This window comes from Neovison vison, chromosome 7 (genome assembly GCF_020171115.1).
Source record: "Neovison vison isolate M4711 chromosome 7, ASM_NN_V1, whole genome shotgun sequence".
Lineage (NCBI taxonomy): Eukaryota > Metazoa > Chordata > Mammalia > Carnivora > Mustelidae > Neogale > Neogale vison.
Window position 1 is genome coordinate 13779860 of NC_058097.1, and position 20539 is coordinate 13800398.

At 43.7% G+C, this 20539-nt stretch overlaps 1 protein-coding gene across 5 annotated transcripts; it reads right to left on the reverse strand.

Annotated features, from left to right (window-relative positions):
• Positions 1 to 2003: 2003 nt before the first annotated feature.
• On the reverse strand, positions 2004 to 18577 carry ZNF821 (zinc finger protein 821). 5 transcript variants are annotated; one of them, XM_044255803.1, is made up of 10 exons: positions 18320 to 18577; positions 17757 to 17881; positions 17607 to 17669; positions 16332 to 16419; positions 14933 to 15049; positions 8536 to 8661; positions 5760 to 5905; positions 5001 to 5105; positions 3716 to 3882; positions 2004 to 2959 (listed from the first exon to the last, which is right to left on the reverse strand). In XM_044255803.1, the coding sequence occupies exons 5-10, from the start codon at positions 14970 to 14972 to the stop codon at positions 2305 to 2307; spliced, it is 1239 nt and encodes a 412-aa protein (XP_044111738.1). In that variant the 5' UTR covers positions 14973 to 15049; positions 16332 to 16419; positions 17607 to 17669; positions 17757 to 17881; positions 18320 to 18577; the 3' UTR covers positions 2004 to 2304. The 5 variants fall into 5 exon arrangements, with proteins under 5 accessions (XP_044111738.1, XP_044111737.1, XP_044111739.1 ...); XM_044255802.1 differs by lacking the exon at positions 17757 to 17881; XM_044255804.1 differs by lacking the exon at positions 17607 to 17669 and having other exon boundaries at positions 17721 to 17881.
• Positions 18578 to 20539: the final 1962 nt, after the last annotated feature.

Consider the following 20539-nt stretch of genomic DNA (forward strand, 5'->3'; position numbering starts at 1 on the left):
CTTTTGGTGTTTGCGCCTTCTTCTTATCCCAGCCTCAGACAGTGGCTGTTGGGTGGGGGATAGAAGCCCTTCATGGGAGAGCTTGTAGTGGCTAATAGTGCCCATCTTTATGTGGTGGGCTCTGACCAGATCTGCACATTCTGTTGTTGTGTCTTTCAGTGACCTGGAAGTCTACCTATAGACTTAGATACTAGTACAATCAATCACAAGGGCTTGTAGATGTCCTCCCTGCTGGCCTTTTCTCCATTTCTTTTCTTTCCTCGGGAATGCTGCCAAAAATTGTTGGAATACATCAGCTGCAAACATAGCTACCGCTTTTTTTTTTTTTTAAACTTTTTAAAAAATATATATTTTATTTATTTGACAAGAGAGAGAGAACGAGACAGAACACAAGCAGGGGGAGTGGGAGAGGGAGAAGCAGGCTTCCTGCTGGGCAGGGAGCCTGATGCGGGGGTCGATCCCAGGACCCTGGGATCATGACCTGAGCCAAAGGCCAACTGAGCCACCCAGGCGTTCCTAAACTATTGCTTCTAAACTAGAAAGCTTGCCAGTAGTAAGAGATGAAACACTCAGATACAGGAGTGTGACTCAGATACAGTATTTACTAGGTGCCACAAACCATCCTAAGTTACATATATTAATAACTATATCATATTAATATATATTGTATATTATAGATTGATAGTAATTTGTTGCTCATACTATTATTTCCATTTTGTGTTTGGGGAAACCAAGAGAGAGTTAAGTAACTTGCCCAAAGTTAGTTTTTAAATGACAGTGCAGCTTTTTAAATCCAGGCATTGGGCTCCTGAGTTTGTATTAACTCCTACTTTGCTGTGAAGATTAAAGGAGATAATTCATGTAATGTGCTCAGAATAATCTTTAACACATAGAGAGTGCTCAACCATTTTGAGGCATCCCGAGTAGGACTTCAGTATGGGGCTCTGTGACAGACAGACATTTGACTCAATTAAGTACTCTCTTTCAAATGTCCAGTACTTTTGAATAAGCTTATTAAGATTTTTATTTTCCCAGAACAGAAATTTTTCAGCCTGCTTGGTAGGAATTAACCGTAGCTCAGTGGTGGGAAGGGGGTCAGTTAACACTATTAAATAGCCTTAAACCTATGGAGGTCAGAGAGGAGTCCAAGTTTCCTTGTTATGATATTGGAAGAGGTCCACATTCCTGGCATAGTTATTTTTCTGGCTACAAGTTAACTAGGGCACTTCCTTCTGGACCTCGAGATCTATAATTATCTAAACTGTACACAATCTTTGGTGCAGGCTAAGGAAAATTCTGCACTTGTTCTGTACCATCACAGACACTTTTTAGAAATGACCTCAGCTCTTGTCTTCTTCTTGGTTTGGCAGACATACAAACTGTCATTTTGCTCTGGCTTTGACCACTGTCAACTTGAGCTCTCGTCTCACCTTAATTCTGGATTTTTCTCAGTGGGTATTATCCTATCTTGGCTCTGGGGTATAAATAAAAAGATGGATCATCTCTTCTCTCCGAGAGCTCCTCAGTACTACAGACCTTAGTATTAGAGCTGTTTCTATGAACATATTCCTAAATGAAGGTGACTACTATCTATGATAGAGTTTTTAAAGTTTGACAAACTGAAATCTGCTGGGAAAAGTAGCCAATACCTAGCCTGAATACTGCATCTCTTTAGAAAATGCCAGCTAGGAGGAAAGGCGTCTACTTCTGAGTTTGGAAAAGGTAAGCTAGGTTTAAGTGGCTTTTGGGACCATAGATGATCTTCATTAGGGTTGTGGGAATGGACCCACAAAGTTAGCATCGGTTCTTTCTTTAATGTCATAGTTATGCCTCACTGACCTGTAAAGGCCCAAACAAGGGATCTCTGGGCCGCCTAAAATGAGCAGCACCCTCCCTTCATAAGACAATCTGCCAGAAGTCCCTGCCTAAAATTTCCACCCAGGGCTCTCCTAGATCACTTCATTTGCTAGAATGAAATGGAGAGAAAAGCAGAAAAAGGCCAGTAAAGATAAAATTAATTTATTTGCCCTCACAATTCCGTGGGCCGCACTGGGCCCCATAGTCCTATAAGCATGCCCTGCAGCTTTGGGCTGGGAGTCCAGTTCCCTGGAGTGCCTACTCCCTCGTCCAGAGCTGCCTTAATCCGGCTCCCTGCTGACCCCATCATCCTGCTCCCACATGCAAGAGGTGCTTAGGTCCACCTGCAGCAAACCCAGGCCTTCCTCTGGCAGTAAGGACAAGGCCTTGTGAGTTGGCTGTAGCACAGATCCGTGTGGACCTGGGTGAGCAGGAGGGCAGGTGGGTTCAGTGCAGAGAGCCACTGTTCTGCTCTTCAAAGGCCATCTTGCCCAGGAGCTGGCTGTCCAACTCCACCCCACTCACAGGTAGCTGGAAGAAGTTCATTTCGGCTGCTAAGGCTGCCATGGCAGAAGGGTCCTGGCCAAACTGAGCTCGCAACATCATGTCCATTTTCTCCAGCCTCCTCTTGAGCCGCTTGGCTTCCCGCTCCCGGATGAGCCGGGCCTGCCTCTTCTCTGGGGTTTCATTGGCCCGCTTCAGCCTCATAGCCTCCCGATCCCGCTGTAGCCGGCGTGCCCGCTGCTCGTCTGTCTCCTGCATGCGCTGCAGGCGTTTGGCTTCACGGTCCCTCATGCGCCTTACTTCCCGCTCCTCTGGGGTCTCATTGTCCCGCCGACTTTTCTTGGCTGTACGCTCTCGTTCCAGACGCTGTAGCCGTACTTCCAACGGCTCATTCTGTCGGCGTAGGGCCCACTTGCGAACGCTGGGGGTCTGTGCTTCCAGTAGCTTACGGTAGGCAGCACAATTGTTGCACACAAGCAGAATTCCAGCAGGGTACACGGGAGGGCTAAAGGCAATGTCCTTTCCCTCAGCACTGGAGGGACCCTCACTATGGGCTTGGGGTAGGGATTCCATATTAAGTACTTCAGGGAGTTTCTCACTGGAATACAAAAATTTGGGTTGTTAGGGTCTCCTAGCAAGGCTCAGGTATACAGCTCTGATTTAACGCTTGTCCTACTAGGCCAGTTGCTCCAAGTTCACCACTAGGGGTCAGGTTTGAGTACTTGGGAGACCTCTGACCTCTCCCACCTCATACCTTCTCTGGGCTTGGGTGGTCTACCAAGTTTTAAAGCCCTCCCGGAGTTAGAGACTGAACCACCTGCCAGATATCCCCCACAAATGTGCAGGGTTCATTCCAGCTGGCTGGTGGTGTTTCTAAGAGCTGTGCAGGGCAGTCCTACTGTGGAAATGGTGGTCCCTCTTGAGGTAGAGGCTTTAGGGGAGTCCACTGGCCCAACCCCTCCTGCCCTGGCCGACTCTGCATTGTATCCTAGGCAAACTTAACTAGGACACAATTCATACAGTTCCAGCCTTCCTGGGACACAGTACAGACTGTGTCCTCACATCAGGGGCCTTTTAGCTCCCTGTAACTTCTCTAAGCTTTATCATGAATGTTATTGGACTGCCCCCAATGTCTCTGTAGATGAAAATATTACTCTAATAGGGAAAGAAATGAGAATTCATTTCCTTTTGGGGATATCTAATGGAACGGATTTATTTATTGGCTTCATTACTTGTATTTCCAGAGTCAGTCACCTTTGCATTACCTATCTCTAGGCTTTCTTTTCATTTGGGAAAGCAGAACCCACTCCCAATAATTTGTTCCCAGAGCAAGAGGGTTAGGTGACCAGCTAACCTGTTAAACGTGGCATGGCTGGTAAAACGGGCTCCACACACAGCACAGTTAGACCTCTGGTCCTCCGAGTGGATTAGGAGATGACGACCCAAGGACCCCGGGGAGCTTAGGGCCCGGCCACAGACAGGACACATGTAGCTCTTGGCGCTCACCACTGCCGCAGTGTGCTGTAAAACAGAGCCTTCATCTGTCAGCTCAGGCTTCCTTTAAAGTAATCTACACCCACTTAGAAACTGCTCTCTGGTAAATGTCCCTTTTCCTTAGTCTCAGAACAAGGAATTTGCAACTATTCTCCTTGCTTAAGCACCTGGAAAAGTAAGAGTCTCTTCTGTTAACGACCCTTTAGAAGGGCCAGGCCAATCCGATTATTGTTCAGATTTCATTACAGTTTTGACTATATTCTGGAACATGTAGCTGGCTTGTAAACAACAGAGCTCCAGAGCCAGAGCCCTTTTCAAAACCTGCAAAGAATTCATGGTTGGGATAATTTCTGTCTGTAGCCTCACACTGTGCAGGTACAGGTGCATATTAAGGGAGCAATGAAAGCCAAGTGTAGAAGCTGGCTAGGAAGATTGGTATCCAAAAGCATTTTGTCCTGCCTTTTCTTAAATCCTCTGAAAAACAATCTTCTAAAGAAAGGCCTCCCTTCACGAACCAACTATGTAAACCCAGGCTGCCATGTGTGCTAACGCCCAATACAGATCACAAGGCAGAGGTGCTCTCTGACTGGATCAGGGAAGAAAAGAGCACGAGAAGCTTGTGTTCTTCTGATCCCCTCATTTATACTTTCTCTAGTATTACAGAAACATTTATGTTAACTCATTTTTTCTTCTTTAAAACAAGGCCTCATTATTAACAGATGTTAGTTTCTATTTCACTATTTAAAATATGCATCGAAGCACCTAGTGACTCAGTGGCTCAGGTCATGATCTCAGAGTTGTGAGATCAAACCCTGTACCCTGCACTGGGCTCCATGCTGGGTGTGGAGCCTGCTTAGGATTCTCTCTCCCCCTCTGCCCCTGCTCCACCCACCCCTAATCGATACATAAACAAACAAAAGTAAATTAAATAATTTGGGAAAAAAATATTTAATTTTCAGAGTGTGTCTGTCTGGGAACCCAGAACAGGTTTACCCAACACATTCCACTTATTCTTTAAAACATTCTGGGGACTAGAGTGGAGTCTTACTGGAAGCAACAACCCAAGGTTCCCCTGGGAGCTGGAGGCAAAGGCTAAACCAGTGCCGGCACCCGTGTTCTGGAGCGCGTGGCTCCCCAGCCCATACCTGGTACACGTGAGCAATCAGCTGCTCCCGACTCCCACAGTCGAGCTGGCACAGGGGACACTGGCAAAGTCCAAGTAAGGGGTCAGAATTCAAGTTCCCTGTGACCTGCAATTCAACAAGTAGGCAATTCATTAAGACTGTTTACCACTCTTTGCCCTACCCCTATTTCTTTTAACAGGGTGTCCTGTTAAAAGGAATACAACCTGATATCACGTGTTATTCTTAGGTTCCCATTACGGACTGAAGGGAAAAGTAATAGGGAAAGGGAATCACATTTACTCCTATCTTTATTTTCCCCAAGGCTTCCTGCCCTGAGGACACAGGGCGGCCCTAAGACAGCTGATCTATCCCCCACTCCCCACAGTAAACTCTGCAGAGAGAAGATTAGTTTTCCTCCTGCTCTGCTTCTTGCAGGAATCCTCAGGAAACACATTAGAGAGAAGTTGGCACCTCAGGTAACACTCTGACTTATATTCGCAGAGTACACTTCAGAAGTCGGCTGATAGTCTTGTAAAAGTGGGTGTTCTGTCTGGAAAGAAGTGGGGAAGCTGTACCTGGGTTAGTGATATGTGCAAGGACAGGAAAGCTGGTGTGATGAGAGCTGTGTGTGGGGTTTGGGTAAATGGAGCTGTGAAGGAAGAAACTCTTTACATGAAGGCCTACGAGACCACCAGAGGCAAGATCGTTACTGTGAATCAAGCACATCAGAGCCAAGTAGAAAGGTTGGGGGTCCTGAATTCGGGAGCTGTTGTCACTTGCCTCGTGCTCTGCCACTTCATTCCCACCAACAGGCTGTTCCGTATTTTCTAACTCTTTTTCCACTTTGACCACCCCTCCATCTTCCTCTGATGTGTGGGAAGAGACTTCATCTTGTGTGGTCTCCTCTTCATCACCCTCACTGTCACCTGGAACATACAAATTGGTCACTTGTTCTGATTTTTGCATGAATACATCTTGAGTTGCTTTCCATCTTAGAGTTTGTAGCTATAATGGAAAACATATTCAAGTCTTCCACAATGGAGTTTGTATCAATGTACAGTTGGTATAGTTGGGTACAAATCATGTTGGTGGAAGAGCTATAGCTATTGCTTATAATGCCATTTACATTAAAGAGAAAATCTCAGGCAAAATTGCATTAGACAACAGTTACTGGGCCCTGTACGTTATCCTAAAAATAATTCTTACACGATTCCAAACATCTCATACTTGAAATCACACCTCCCACGCACCTCACACCATGCTCATTCCCACAACACACGAACTCTGCCTTACCCACGCTTCTTACTGATTCTATTACTTACTTTTCTCCATAACCCCCCTGGTACAGTTTTTCCAGTGGCATCACATGTACTATTCTATTCTGAGTCCCACTAATCCTTTCTCTCCCAACAAACCCTAAGGCACACTTAAGAGAAAAACCAACAAATTTTTTTCTTCCTCTTTTCAAGAAATGAGGTAGTGGTGATGTCACCTTATAGGGAAAGGTTTGTTCAGTCCAGTGGGAAAAAGAGTACAGCAACCGACCTTAGGCCATCTGTTATGCTACCTGACTCAGGGTGTTCTTACTCTGCTAGTAACTCAGAACTCTAGGCTAAATAAATACATTGTTTCTGTTGGTTCTCTGGATTATCTGACAGATAACTGACTGTATTAAGTAAAGGGAACAGGCCATTCTTTAGGATGAAATATACTTTCTTGTGACTAAAGTAAGAACTGAGTTTGTTTTCATTTAGGGGATAGGATGTGGCTATGGGGGAGTGGTCTGCCTGTGACTGGGGGATCTGCAAGGTTTTTACGGGCTGATGTTTTCCCCTATTACTTATAAAATGGTAGGGGAAACATTAAAAAAAAAAACCACACACACAATAAAAAAGGGAATTTCTAAAAGGGAAAAAAAGTGCTAGTACCTTGAAGATCACAAGAAGAAGCCAAGTCTAGGTAAGCTGTGAGACTCCAGCCCCAACCCAACCACATTAAGATCCTGGATTCCTGGGCCTGACTATGAGCAAGAGAAATACAAGGTAGACTTTCACCTGTGAGACTCAGCTTTCCCCGCTAACAGCGTTTCTTGTCTTCTTTCTACTACTACCTTGTATAATTCTGAAATCCACCAGCATCTGGGCAAAACTGATTACATTCCTTTTCTTCATAAGAAAATCTAACCAAATCATCTGCTAGTAGTTACATATGTCTCTATTAGATATTCTACTTGTTTGGGGGACTGGATTTGGGCCTTGGATGCCTTATTCCCTAGCCCAAAGCTTTCATCTGAATTCATCTAAATAATGAAGGACTGGAACAGATTAAATCATACCATATTTTCTCACCAGTTTATTTGGAATATTTGTAAACTTAGTCTAAGACAACATTATATCAGACACATTACATGAGTGATGAAAAAATCCAAACATACCTCTCTACTAAAATGATTTTTACAAAATAAGTATGCCATCTAGAGGGACGATGCAGCTTTTCCAGAATGGAAGCCTATTAGACTTTATAGATGTTGCCATTCCTATCCTGTTACTCAAACTGGTAGCTCCCACAGGTTTTCTAGAAATCTTTGGTTCATTTTTCTTTGCTATTAGACGCTAAATTATTACTGTTTTTTTGTTGTTGTTGCTAAGTTATTACTTAGAGTGAAAACTGTAGTTCCTAGAAGGTGCTGAATTCTTTCCTTTTTTATTCTTCAATCCCAAATGTGGAGAAAAATTTAAAAATGTCACTCTGAATTGACAGTAATACCAACCAATATCAGATGGATGTGATTAGTAAAGTAAGGAGATCATTCTAGGAAATGTGTTTGTTCAGGCAGCTCACGGAACAGATGACCTGTGAGGCTCAGCTAGATACCAGCCACTGTCTTTCCATCTCTTTCCAGGGATTTACTTAGGACTTGGTGTGGGAAGACCTTGACTTTAACATTTTACTCCTTTTTAAAAATTCCATTAAAAAAAATTTTTTTTAAAAGTAATCTCTGCACCCACTACGGGGCTCAAACTCACAGCTCCAAGATCAAGAGCTGCCTGTTCTACCGAGCCAGCCAGGTGCTCTGACTTTGACTTCAGCACTTCATATGATGCATAATACCATTAGTAAGGAAATCCTCTTATATAACGTTATAATGAAATCTCAAGCAAAAATTTCATTAATGCCACTCTTACATTTTGTTAATTATGAGTAAACAGATTCTAGGAGACAGCGATTCTTTTCAATTGACCTAACTCAGGAACAGGTTGAGCACTAATAATCCCTACGCCCCTGTCTAATCACAGTCATCACAAACCTATCTCTGTATGGTACTGCACCAAGTAAGCAGTCCATGAGTTAAAAAATATATATAATACCAAACCTGTCCTCTCTCTGGACAAGCATATGCTCGTACACCTTAGAACATCTTTGGGAACACTGAGGATCCACAAATCTTCTTCTTCATATCTTCCTCCCAACCCCCATGCACAATCCCCAGAGCACACACACTCTGATAATTCTTCTCCCATTGCCCTGAGTCATTACCAGAAGGTGCAGAACTCACTGCTACTGGAGTCCTGATCTCTTAGTTGTTGGATAGCTTGTCGCTGACTGCCAAGGTCTCCAGGAAAATCAGTTTTCATCATCGCCTGGCGGGCTTGCTCTTCTAGCCCAGCAAATACTTGATCCCCTGGTGGTCACAAGGAAAAATAGTCAGGCCACCAGCTGGGCAGCATGTATCCCCAGGGAAGCTGGTTGGAAAGTCAGACCATTCAAAGGTAGGAGACAGGCAGGTACCCCATGGTGGGGTCATCCATCACTAAGTCAGCTTGCTGCCTCCTGGAGTTCTGGGCACCACTACTCTTCCCGGGCAGTAAGCCAGATGCTCTAGAAAGCATCACTTGCTTAAATCCTCCTAATCTTGACTCCTTTCAAAAGGTAATCAATTTCTACTTTACAAATTTAACTTCAGAATCTCAATTCCATTTATAACCTTCCATCAGGATTGACGAGAGAGGCAGAGAGGCGAAGTGATAGGATGATAAAGATAGGGCAACAAATCTGGGCACAATCTCTGATTCTTAGTATACTAACACTATGGCCGTGGCTCAGGGTCTAGCTCTGACTACAAACAAGTGCTTCAACTAACCCTTACAGTAACAATCTCTCTAATCTCATCTTCAGCCATCTTCTTTCCAAGACATGCTCTGGAAGTTCTTCCTTGACTCTACTTCTGTGTCTATCAGAATTAACCGCAAGCAAATCAACAACTAGCTGAATAGTAGATTAAAAGAACAAGTAATACATGAACGAATTTTTGCTGAGGAACAAACTCCCTGAAAGACAGCAACCAATTTGCAACAATATTTTATCAGTTTCCTTGATCAACGTGGTCTGTTTTCTTTTTTCTTTTCCTGTATGGAATATCCAAAAGCCCTGGACCTGTCCTTGATTATGCATTTACTTTCAATGAACTCTGCCTAGGATCTGTGTGGTTATTGAAGAGTTAACATTTAAGTGCTCTTTTATTTCCAAGAGGCCAAGCAGAAGGAGAAAAGAGAATTGGGTTTCTCGAGGTTTCCATTATCTCAGTCAGAGTGGAAACTACAGTCCCCATTCTCCAGCCACCAAGAGAGACTAATAAAAAGCCCTAGTGAAATGTCTGACGATAGGCCAGGCGCTTTCTTAAGGGAGAGAAAGGAAAGTAAACAGGCTCAGATTCCAAGACAGGATACAATGAGGTAGGAGAAATGGTCAGTTGACCTGTGCTATAAGTCCTTGGGCAATGAAAGAACTGACATGAAGTAGGCTTCATGTGATTCACTTTAGGCATTTGTTCAGCCAAAATTCAGTGAGCATCCATATGCTAAATGTTAAACACTAATAATTACTATTTGGCATGTCCTAGTTCCAGGCTCTATGTTAAGTGCTTTATAATTTCTATCTTAAAGATTCTCTGCAAAACTCTATGTGTTAGGTATTCTTCCTACCCATACTTAAGAGAAAACTCAGGTTTATAGGAAAGCAAAGTATTTGAACCGAGGTCTGTACAGCTCTAAAATCCATATTTTAAACTGCTTTCAAGCAGAGATGTGGGGTTAGATGGTTCATCAGAGTGATTTTGCTGAAAACAAACACTTATCTCTGTGAGAAGAATGGTTCTGATCATAGCGATAATGTTACCTTTGTATCATAAGAATCTGATGCTACACCTCAAATACCAAAGTAACATTCTCAGGGCCAGTAATTGACAAAGAGACCTATCATTTTGATGGTTCTGATACCCTGTGGTAAGTTACCATGCTGGGGCTACTCTGATCCATACTGTGAGTGGGAGTAGAGGTGTTGAGGGTTCAAGTGAACTTCTAGCCACAAAGCCCTCCAGTAAGAGAAAAATAAGCAGCTTTAAGTCCATTTTTAAAATATCACAATCACAAACTGGGTATAAATTACTGCTAGAGAAGGCAAACAGTGAATTCTATTATAGCACCTCCTCACTCTTTTTGCAGAGGAAAATACTTTTCTTCATGGTGGTTATACTGTAACCACAAGACCATGGCCAAGTGGACTGTTACTGAATTCTTCTGGATAGATGCATGCTTCTGGACATGGAAACTATGGGCAGAAATGGCCCTAAGGGACATATTATATATCAGCAGATATATGGTTCTATTCCTGACTTACAAAGGCCAATGGAAACTTTATTCCTTAGGGCTATTCCTATCAATATAAAGCAAAATATATAAAAATTATTAGAAAAGTGATTTTGGCTTATCTCATAGGAGAAGGTAAATGAATGATCCTCCAGTAGTCACTATTTACCTAAGCTCTAAATCCCACTCTCCAGAATTATCCTTTCATAAAAAGATAGTGATACCTTTTACTTACCTAAAAGTATGTCATAATAACTCAAGTCAAATGTGATCCATAGAGATACAGGTGCTTAAGAAGTGTTACATAACTGCCTGCTTTTATAATGCTGAATTATTATTTCCTTCTATCTTGAGACTATTGGAGTAGGTTAAAAAAACCCTCAGGTCCCTAGATATTAATGTAGGGCAACCATCTTATTTAACATGGGTATTTATTTGTCTATTAATAGTTGAGAACAAGTCGTCTAAGCTCTACAGTAAAAATGAAGGTGCTAGCTCTCTCTTTTTTTTGGCGGAGGGGGGTGGTATGAAATCAAAATACTGTTTGATTTGGCTAAGGTTTTTCAGACCAGACAAGAACAAGGCCATTCTAGCAAGTTTGTAGAACAGACGAGAAGCCTGGGATGAAAGTTACTAGAAAGGCAAAGATTTTACAATTCTTTGTATTGAGTCCTTGGTGCAATTAAATAAATGCCAATTTCTGGCTGACTAAAATAAAGTGAAGCAAAGCAGCTATAAAAAAATTCTAAGAGAGCAGATGTCAAATTCAGAAAAAATGAGCTAATCTTGGGAATGAGGAGCTTAGGATTCCATTCCAGCTGACAGTCTCTAAAACGCAAGGTACTACCACATGCTGGGAACATAGCCATTTACCTCACAAGGATGCTGACAGAACGAACAAGGACAAAACAAGTTGTGCTTTTTGGAAGAGAAGGGACTTTAAAGGCTTTTTTCCCTACTTGTCTGTAAAAGCCGAGAAGATTTTTACTGAAGTTCAAAGTTTTTAGTTTTGTTTGTACTTTGCAATCTGAAAACAAAAGTGTCTTAAGAAAAAGTTTTTCTTAAGGAAAAAAAAAAGTTTTCCTTTTCTTAGTGGTTTGGTTGGCATAAACACACCAAATGAGAGTGTACAAGGGACTCTATTTTCAACCTCTCTAGAAACAGCTGACAGAAACTTGTACTCAGAAGGAGGTGAGATGAGGAAGGTCTAATAGTCCATCCACAGTTTCTCTAAGACTAACAATTCTGGGCTTTTATTCAGAAAGCTCTGTGTCAAATCTGTTAATGAACTGAACAAACTATACACGAGTACGCCTGGATGTTTCTGGGGAAAGAAGAAATCATGACAGTAATTTAGATACAGAGACAGTCCTGAGGAAAGCCGAGTAACTGCCAGCGCAGCCTGCCCATTGGCTTCTAAAGTGGATCTGACAAATGCTGTCACGCTACAGCAGTGGGATTCTTAATACATTCTTTGAGGCGGGCTTTGAGCTTCATGCCACACAATCTCCTTCCCAGAAGGCAGATGTAATGGAGCTCAGCCATTACTCTACTCAAGTGCCGACTGGCTTTAACATTTCAGCAAAGCTTGTGCAGACATTCTCGCCTCCCAGACCTTGAGTCCATTCCATTTACTTTAAATAGACGAGCAGCATTAAATTCAATACATTCAAATGGTTCAATTTCACTGCAAGGAAATAGGAGACTCCGGTGGCCAGAAGACTGAAATTACCTATTCCTACTTGCCGTTATTGTCCTGGGCAGTGAGAAGATGCCCTTTTGAAAAAGGTAGGATTGGCTTCAGTCCCCGCATAGTCATTAGGTAGAAAGTCCGGAGACACCAGCAAACCTCAGTGTCTTTTCTTCTTTAGTCAGGCTTAGTCCATTACCTGAGAAGCCTCCATGGTTCCCTACCCAAATGCATCACCGCCCTTCCCTGGGGGTCTGCTTTTTAGTTGCAGGTGAACTTTTCTGTTCACAGCCCTCTAATGGTCCCCAGCACAGAGCCCGCACAGTTCTACCCACTCTGCCACAATACGCTGTTCACACATTCTCGAAACGGTATTTCTGCCATTGTGTATGTGTGATACTCTCTTCTCCATGGTCTGTGTGTCCCTCTGTTTTCTCACCTAGTGCCAGCTCGTCCTGCATTCAGCTACGGTGGGAACAGAGTCAGCAGTCAGATGTAAGCTCTGTGGACACAGGCACGGACCATATGGGCCTTCACTGGCTTCCCCCGGCCTTATCACAATCATGCCATCATCTCCGCCAGCTACTCGCCTTAAATCTAACCAAGTCTTTTTGGACAGGTGCTTTTACAGGTAAATGCCCAACTCCTGTGACTGCCTTATTTGTGAACACCTCATCTCTACTAAAAGTACCTTTCCTGCCCTGCCTTCTTGGGGTCACATCTGTGTCTTTTATTAATACTCATTTTCAACCAGAGAGAAGACTATCTTCCTAAACCTCTGGGTTGGATTACCTAGGCTAGAGATACTGCTCTTAACAGTCCTCATATTCAGGCCTACCACATTTCCACTGTTTTAGCAGCAATTTCTAAACCCTATCTAAACCACTCATTCATTTTTGTAGTAAGCAGACTTCCACTGCCACCTATTCCAGAATATACTCCTAGAAATATCAGAGTTGTTCTCTTAAAAAACCTTCCCAAGGCTTAAGTTGAAGAATTATTGTATATGGAGGTCTGCCACCCTAATCTCATTAACCCATACAATGTTGAAGTCCTCCTACTTCCTCTGTTTGCACTGTTTTCTCTTTCTCTTGAAGTTACCCAATATGGTACATAGTACTTGACATCCGGTGTATTTGTAATAAATTTTAATCCTCTTATCTTAAACTCCTTGACTAATGTATTCTCTCATATGTAGTTCTTTCCTCAAGAACAGGTTTTTACCTGTGGTAACCATGCCACTGAATTCTCTTCAGATGTTGCTGTACCTTATTTAGTCAGTCCTCCATAACAATAGGGTGCTATTTGGCTCTTTTTTAAACATTTGGGTCAGGATGCTCCTCTGCCCAGATCATAGGAAACTGGTTAATTCCATCAAATCTGCATAGTTATATTGTTAAAGAGACACTTTTGAATACCCTCTATTATAAGCAGTGCTAGAAGTAGAGAGGAATAGCAGGAAATATAAAAAGGACATAGTCTCTCTCTAGAATTCTGTAGTCTAATTGATGAAATAAAACATACATATAAAACTGGTGAGAAACAATGCAAGGCAATAATGCATACCTGGTTTTCCCGTTACTAGTCTTTCTCTCATGTGATCCATCCCATATTCTGCTTCATAGTCCCTAAAACACTACATTCTAAATGTCAATCCACATGCTCTGCTTGAAAACCTTCAGTACCTCCCTATAGTCCATGGTATATAGTATGAACTTGGACTGGTCTTCAGGCCTCTACAATATAGAATTTAACATCTCCAACATCATCTTGTGTCCAGTGACATCCAGATAAATAAAACTTCTGCTTCATACAAAGTCTCCTTATCGCCTGAACATATGCATCCTTTTTTTTTTTTTTTAAGATTTTATTTATTTATTTTAGAGAAAGAGAGACACAGGGAACACAAGTGCAAGTGGAGGGAAGGGCAGAGAGAATTCCAAGCAGACTCCAAGCTGAGCATGGAGCCCAATGTAGGGCTCAATCTCACGACCTAAGATCACAACCCAAGCCAAAATCAAGAGTCAGACGCTTAGCCCACTGAGCTACCCAGGCGCCCCTGTGCATTCCCCCTTATATCTTTGCTCACATGATTTCCCCTACTGATTTTATCTCTTCCTTCTTCTTCTTTTTTTTCTTTAAATCCACTTCCTACCTTCTAAGGCCCAATTCAAGTTCATAGTCTAGGGCCTCTTCCATGAAGCATTCCCTCCTTCCTCAGTCCATGGAACTCTCTCCCTCTTCTTAACTTCTGTCGTACACACAGTCTACAGCACCCCTATATGGCACTCAGCATATACTATCTTGTGTTTTTAGATATTATTTTATGTATCTGTGGCTACATTATAGCCTTACATATCCTTACACTGTTTTATAGCCCTGGCATCTAGCACAAGGCTTTGTACAGGTTATCCTATAAATGTTTATTAATATGATCAAGTATACCTACTAAAACAGGTTTCTAACACCTCCAGCAACCACATTTTAAAATCTTGTTCAAACTCTTTAACCCTATTTTCCTTCACAAACTAGTGTGAGCCTTTCACCTAAATTCAGATGACTGTCTCATTTCAACCCTTAATGTACCCAGGTTCCAGAAGACAAAACCCAGTACTCACAGTGAACTTTATTCGGATTTGTCTGTTTCCGACGGGACATGTTTCCCTGATCTGAGAGCTCTGGCCTTTCCCAGTTTCACAACTGGATATGTTACTACCTCCTTGCAGGATGCTGACCTATAATAAAAAGGATATTGTTAGCACATGTCATTTCTGCCAGAAATTAGACAAAATTAAAGATAAAAGAAGACTTTAAAAAATAGTTATTAAGCATATAAAACTCACCAGTTATAAATAACAGAATCTTAAAAAGAAAGAAATGAATAGGTCTCTAGCACAACATCAAGATCCCAAGAAGTTTGAGAGGGGACTCCTTCAAAGGATTTAGAGAATTTCACTCTAAATCTATCTGTGGAATCCAGAATACTATTAAGTGATCATGATCAAGGTCAGAGGATAGAAAAGGAAGCAAAAAACTCAGGCAAACAGCTTCAGAAGCACTGCAGGCTCAAAGGGATAACCCCTGTGAATGCAAAAGGAAGCAAAAGGGGGTGGCAGCTCACGTATTACATGCCCACTGGAAGTCAGGCCCTGCAATCTGCACAAATGGGAGCCTCCAGATGTTTTTTTTCCAAAAGTTATCTTCTCTGGAGGTGACAAAGCATCCCATCCCTGTGAGACAGGAAATGTCTCAAAATTTTAGGCATCTATTAATGAGATCAACATGGAAAATAGAGCCTTTATCTAGTGGGGTACGCACAGTGCTGAGCACTGTGGATGACAGGGCACTAGAACCAATTAAGCTTCCAATGTTGAAGATGAGCTCTCACCAGAACAGCCAGATGCCATCCACACTGTTGCTAATTCAACACCTCAGTGTAGAACATCAGTCTGGCCCTGCTCACATGCTTTGGAGTGACGGTCAAATTTAATAACTTTAGTGCCTCCTTTCAATTCAGCCTCTATGTAGCAAGACATCAGTGGGAAGAACAAAGAGAAAAGCTCCCTAAATGAGAAGTGCTGCAGAGACCTGCATCTACTTCCCTGAAATTGGAGGGAACAGATACCTAAGCCTGGAGGTTCCTGGTTAGTTTATAAGAAAGACTTTCCCAGCAGTAAGTGTTGTTAGAGAGTCTGAAATGGATTAGTAGTGAAAACTGTGAAATTTTCTATGAAAGCACAGCGAATAAACAGATTAAAAAAAGAGATTGTCTTTCCTACCAAAGATAAGAATATGGATCTGATCACCCTCTAAGTTTTCTTTCAGTCCCTGCATTTTCAAACTGTACTTAACATTGAATAAACAAGTAGTTCAATGCCTTACAAGGCCTTATGAGAGGCACCGCTAACTATACTTTGCACTGCAGTTAGTGAAGACTCATCTCCAGTTATGCCAACTAACTCCTCAGTGTAGCTAGAAAGGATCTCAGACCTGTAATCAGATCCTGCCTCCCCTTACCAAAAGAAGAAAGAAACCGCAAATGGCAAAGACAGGCCTCCACAGGAAGTGGCAAAGGAAGCAGCTTTCGGGCAGTCTTCTATCATATCTGCATATCAAACATAGTTCTTTTTCAGACCTTAAATTAAACAACAACAACAACAAAAAACAACCAACAACCCCAACTCCAAATGCATACAGTATAAATCAATGTTAACTAGTTCAAGGGCAGTATGTATTTGTGTTCTAAGTTTTGTTTTCCTAGGTCATTTCTTTCTAATCAAGTAGTTACTTTATTAATGGAAGCAATGAAGGCATATTCACTTTGGGTCTTTTCCTATAACTCTGTGGAATCACAAAGTAGAAAGTTGAATAAAATGCAGGTTGTCTATCATTTTTTCCTAAAATTTGCAGAGCTACGCCTATTATGTAAGGGAAAAAATGAAATATTAACTAATCTTTAAATTTTCTCTCTTCATCAAGATTAGAAATTGAAACTGTGAGATAAAAGTAATGACGATCCTTCCGAATGAAGACCAAGTAACTTGGGACAGGCTCAATTCAGATCATCTTGGTGAGGCAACAGTTCAATACTAAAGCTCCAAGTCAGAAACACAGATGAGTATCTGCATATTTAAATAGGCAGTGTCCACTCCACTTCACAATCCTCCTAGTGGCCGAATGGGGAACTGACCAGATGGTACCCAATGGGACTTCACACCTGAGGGATTAAGGGGAAAAACAGGAAAACACCCCTTCCTCCCTCAAAAAAAGCAAGTCCGTGGAGTCGTGGACTCTAGAAAATAAAAAAACAGAAAGTACATACACACATAAACAGCAATGTAAGTGCATTCTTGACACTACAGCAAGATCTCAGAAGTTAGACAACAGTTTTATAGGCAGTAAAAGCTAAAATTCATAGACACATTGCCTTAAAGATCACGCATTCAGTTTTACTTTTAACACTGCCTCAGCTCCCAAACCCGAATCTAAAACCAACACAAAAATGTAAATGGAGAGCCGCCTGAACATCACCATCTGGAAGAAAAAACGGGACAGGAGGAAAGGTAAACAGTGAGATTCAGGTTTACAAGGGGCTCTATATAAAAAGGAAGGAAGCTTTGTCTTTCGACCGAGGTTATGAGTCCTTTGGAGAGGGGCCAACATCTCCCCTTCACATTATCCCTGCTCTCCCACAGGTGTTAGGTTGCAGCTTCCAGAACACACCACCGACTTGAGCATGAAAAAAAAAAAAAGGTGAAATCCAATCTTTAAAAAAAGAGGGTGCACTCCCACCTCCAGCTCTGGTGCAGTTCCCACGGAGCAAAGTAAACTCGCCTGAATCCCAGTGATTTTTATCTGCCAAAAGGGAAAGGACAAGAAAGCCGGTCACGTAGCTGCCTCACTGACCCTGTTCCCACTTTCTCTGGTCTGGAGCATGTGTACCGAGATGGTCCTTTTGGCTTCTTCAAGCATGAGCACAGGTAGATTCCCAGGAATTATCGACAAAAGCCAGAGGTCTTCCGAGGCGGCTCAGACAAACCCTCAGACGACACAGTCTTCTCAGAAATCTAAATTTAGAAGCCGTTCTGCGAGACCGCGACGCGGGACTGACACCCGGGTCTGCACTCCCACGCCCATCCTCCCCCTCCCCCGGCTCCACCCCAGCCTGTCAGACGCCGGGGCCGCCCCGGCTGTGCCCGGCCCTGCCCGACCTGGGCCCACCGCGGGAGGGCGGCGGCGCGGACGCCCCTCCCAAGCCCGAGACCGCCAGAGGGACTGAAAGAGGAACGGCCGGTGGGGAGCCAGCCGGGTCCGGCCTCGTCTCAGGAACCCGGCGCTGGGCGAGCGTCCGCGCCTGGGCTGCCCCCGCCCCCCGGCCAGAGCAAGCCGGAGCCCCCTCCCCAGACACAGACAAAAGGACCGACAGCCGGCAGCAAGAGGGAGGGCGAGGAGCCCCTGCATCCTCAGCCTAACCCAGGAGGGGAAGGAGACGGGGTTCTTTTTACCCGGCGCCTCGGCGCTCTGCGGCGCTCCGCGTCCGTGGGCCCCGCCTCCGGACAGACGGACCGCCGGACAATGGGCCCCGGACCGCAGCTCGGACTGGCCGGGCCGGGGCTCTCCGGGACTGAGCCCCGGCAGGCGGAGGGCGGCTTCGAGCCAAGCCGGTGGCGGGGAGCCGAGGGGCGGCGCTGCAGACGGACAAAGCCAACGGCAGACAGACAGACGGAGGGGGAAAAGATGGCGACGCGGGCGGCGGGAGCGCGCTGGTCGCGCACCCGCAGCCAGTGAGGCGCGTGCACGAGCCTCTCCTCTCCCCCTCCCCCCTTCTCAGGGCTGGTCCCCCTCCCCGCTCCTCAGGCGCGCGCCCGGTGGCGTGGGCGGGGCTTGAGGGGAGAGGGGGGTCTGGGGAGGCGGGACTTAAGGGAGCATCCAATCACAGACGTGTGAGGGGGGCCTCGCCTCCATCCTCGCGCCCCTGGGACCACGCAGCTTCGCCTCCTCTTCGGTCTTTCTTCATCCAGGTTAGCCCCTCGGCTCCCCTATCCTTTCCTGGACCTGAAAGTCACCTCCGATACTGTTTTTATTTTTTTTTTACCCCACCGTTGAGTTTAGCCACAAAACCCACATCCCCCAACCACAGCTCCACCGCAGGCTCCCCCTCGCCTTAGCTCAACCTTAGTCTCTCCCCCAACCCAAACCCTCTTCCCTTGGTTCCCCCTACAATTCGCGGTTTTTTCGACCCCCAAGGCATTTAATGTGGCCGAGACCTAGGGGCCACGGACCTTTGTGGGAGGGGCCAAGTTCTGCTGTCAGAATCTCAGAAGAGAACGACTTTTAGGCGTTTAAGTCTCCAGCATGATCGTTAACTAGTGAAATAACAGTAGCTGTAGACCTAGGGGCGTAAGATACAGAGCACAGTAACTTTGGCACGGTTGTCACTTAAGGGACATTTGGGGCAATTGAAAGTGTTTAGACTCATTTCCTCCTTCCCTTGTCATCATCCCTATTTCCTCACTGCTTTTCCTTTCCCTCCTTTTATTCTGTCTTCTTGTGGAATGCCTAAGACTGCCTCTAACACAGCTTACCTGAAGTAGGGGATGCAGTGAAAAGATGGGATCTGGTAATAGAAGATCTAGCCTCAATTGAGTCCCAGCCCTGCCACTGACCAGCCTGTGACTTTGAGCAAGTCCCTATGCTGAACCTCTGCTTCCCAAAATGTTAATTGGATAATAATGTAATAATTCGTAACCTCTGCTCTCAAAGGGCTGTTGTAAACAGAGGATTAAGTAAAATGAAGATATGAAAGCATTACACAAATAGTCCTTGTGATTCCTGGCCCCAGGAAGGCAGAAGAGCTAATGAAGAGGCTGACACTTGTTTTTAAAGCAACAAGTCCTGGTATTTGCATGAAGTGTTCTTGCAAAATGTTCTTCCCATAAGTCTCCAATGAGATGATATTATTTTCTGCCTCTTGTGTTTAATGCGAGAGAATGGCTATATTGAAGGAACTTGGTTCTTCACAATTGTGGGGTAAATAGGCTCATTCATTCATTTTATTGTGGCTGGGATATTTAGGTAGAAATTATTAATCTTTAATTTCAGTTAAGGAAACATTTTAATTTCATTTTAAATTTTAATTCCCAGATAACCAGAAAGTGGAATAGTCTCATCTAACCAGAAGTTTCTAAAACAGTTTCATATAAGAATGCAAGGTGGAAAAAATTGCATTACTAGTTATTTACTCAAAGGATACAAAAATATTAATTTGGATACATGCACCCCAGGGTTTATAGCAACATTATCTACAATAGCCATATTATGGAAAGATCCCAAACGTCCATCCACTGATGAATGAATAAAGATGTAGTGTGGGGTGAGTGGGTGGCTCAGTCGGCTAAGTGTTGGATTCTCAATTTTAGCTCAGATCATGATTTCAGGATCGTGATATCAAGCCACACGTTGGGCTCTGTGCTCAGTGGGGAGACTGAGGTTCTTTCTCTCTCTCTCTCTCCCTCTGCCCCTCCCCCTCCTCATGCATGCACATGCTCTCTGTCTCTCAAATAAATAAACCTTAAGAAAAGATGTAGTGTGTGTATACACACACACACACACACACACACACACTAGAATACTACTCAGCCATAAAAAAGAGTGAAATTTTGCCATTTACAGTGGCATGAATGGAGCTAGAGAGTATTATGCTAAGAGAAATAAGTCAAAGAACG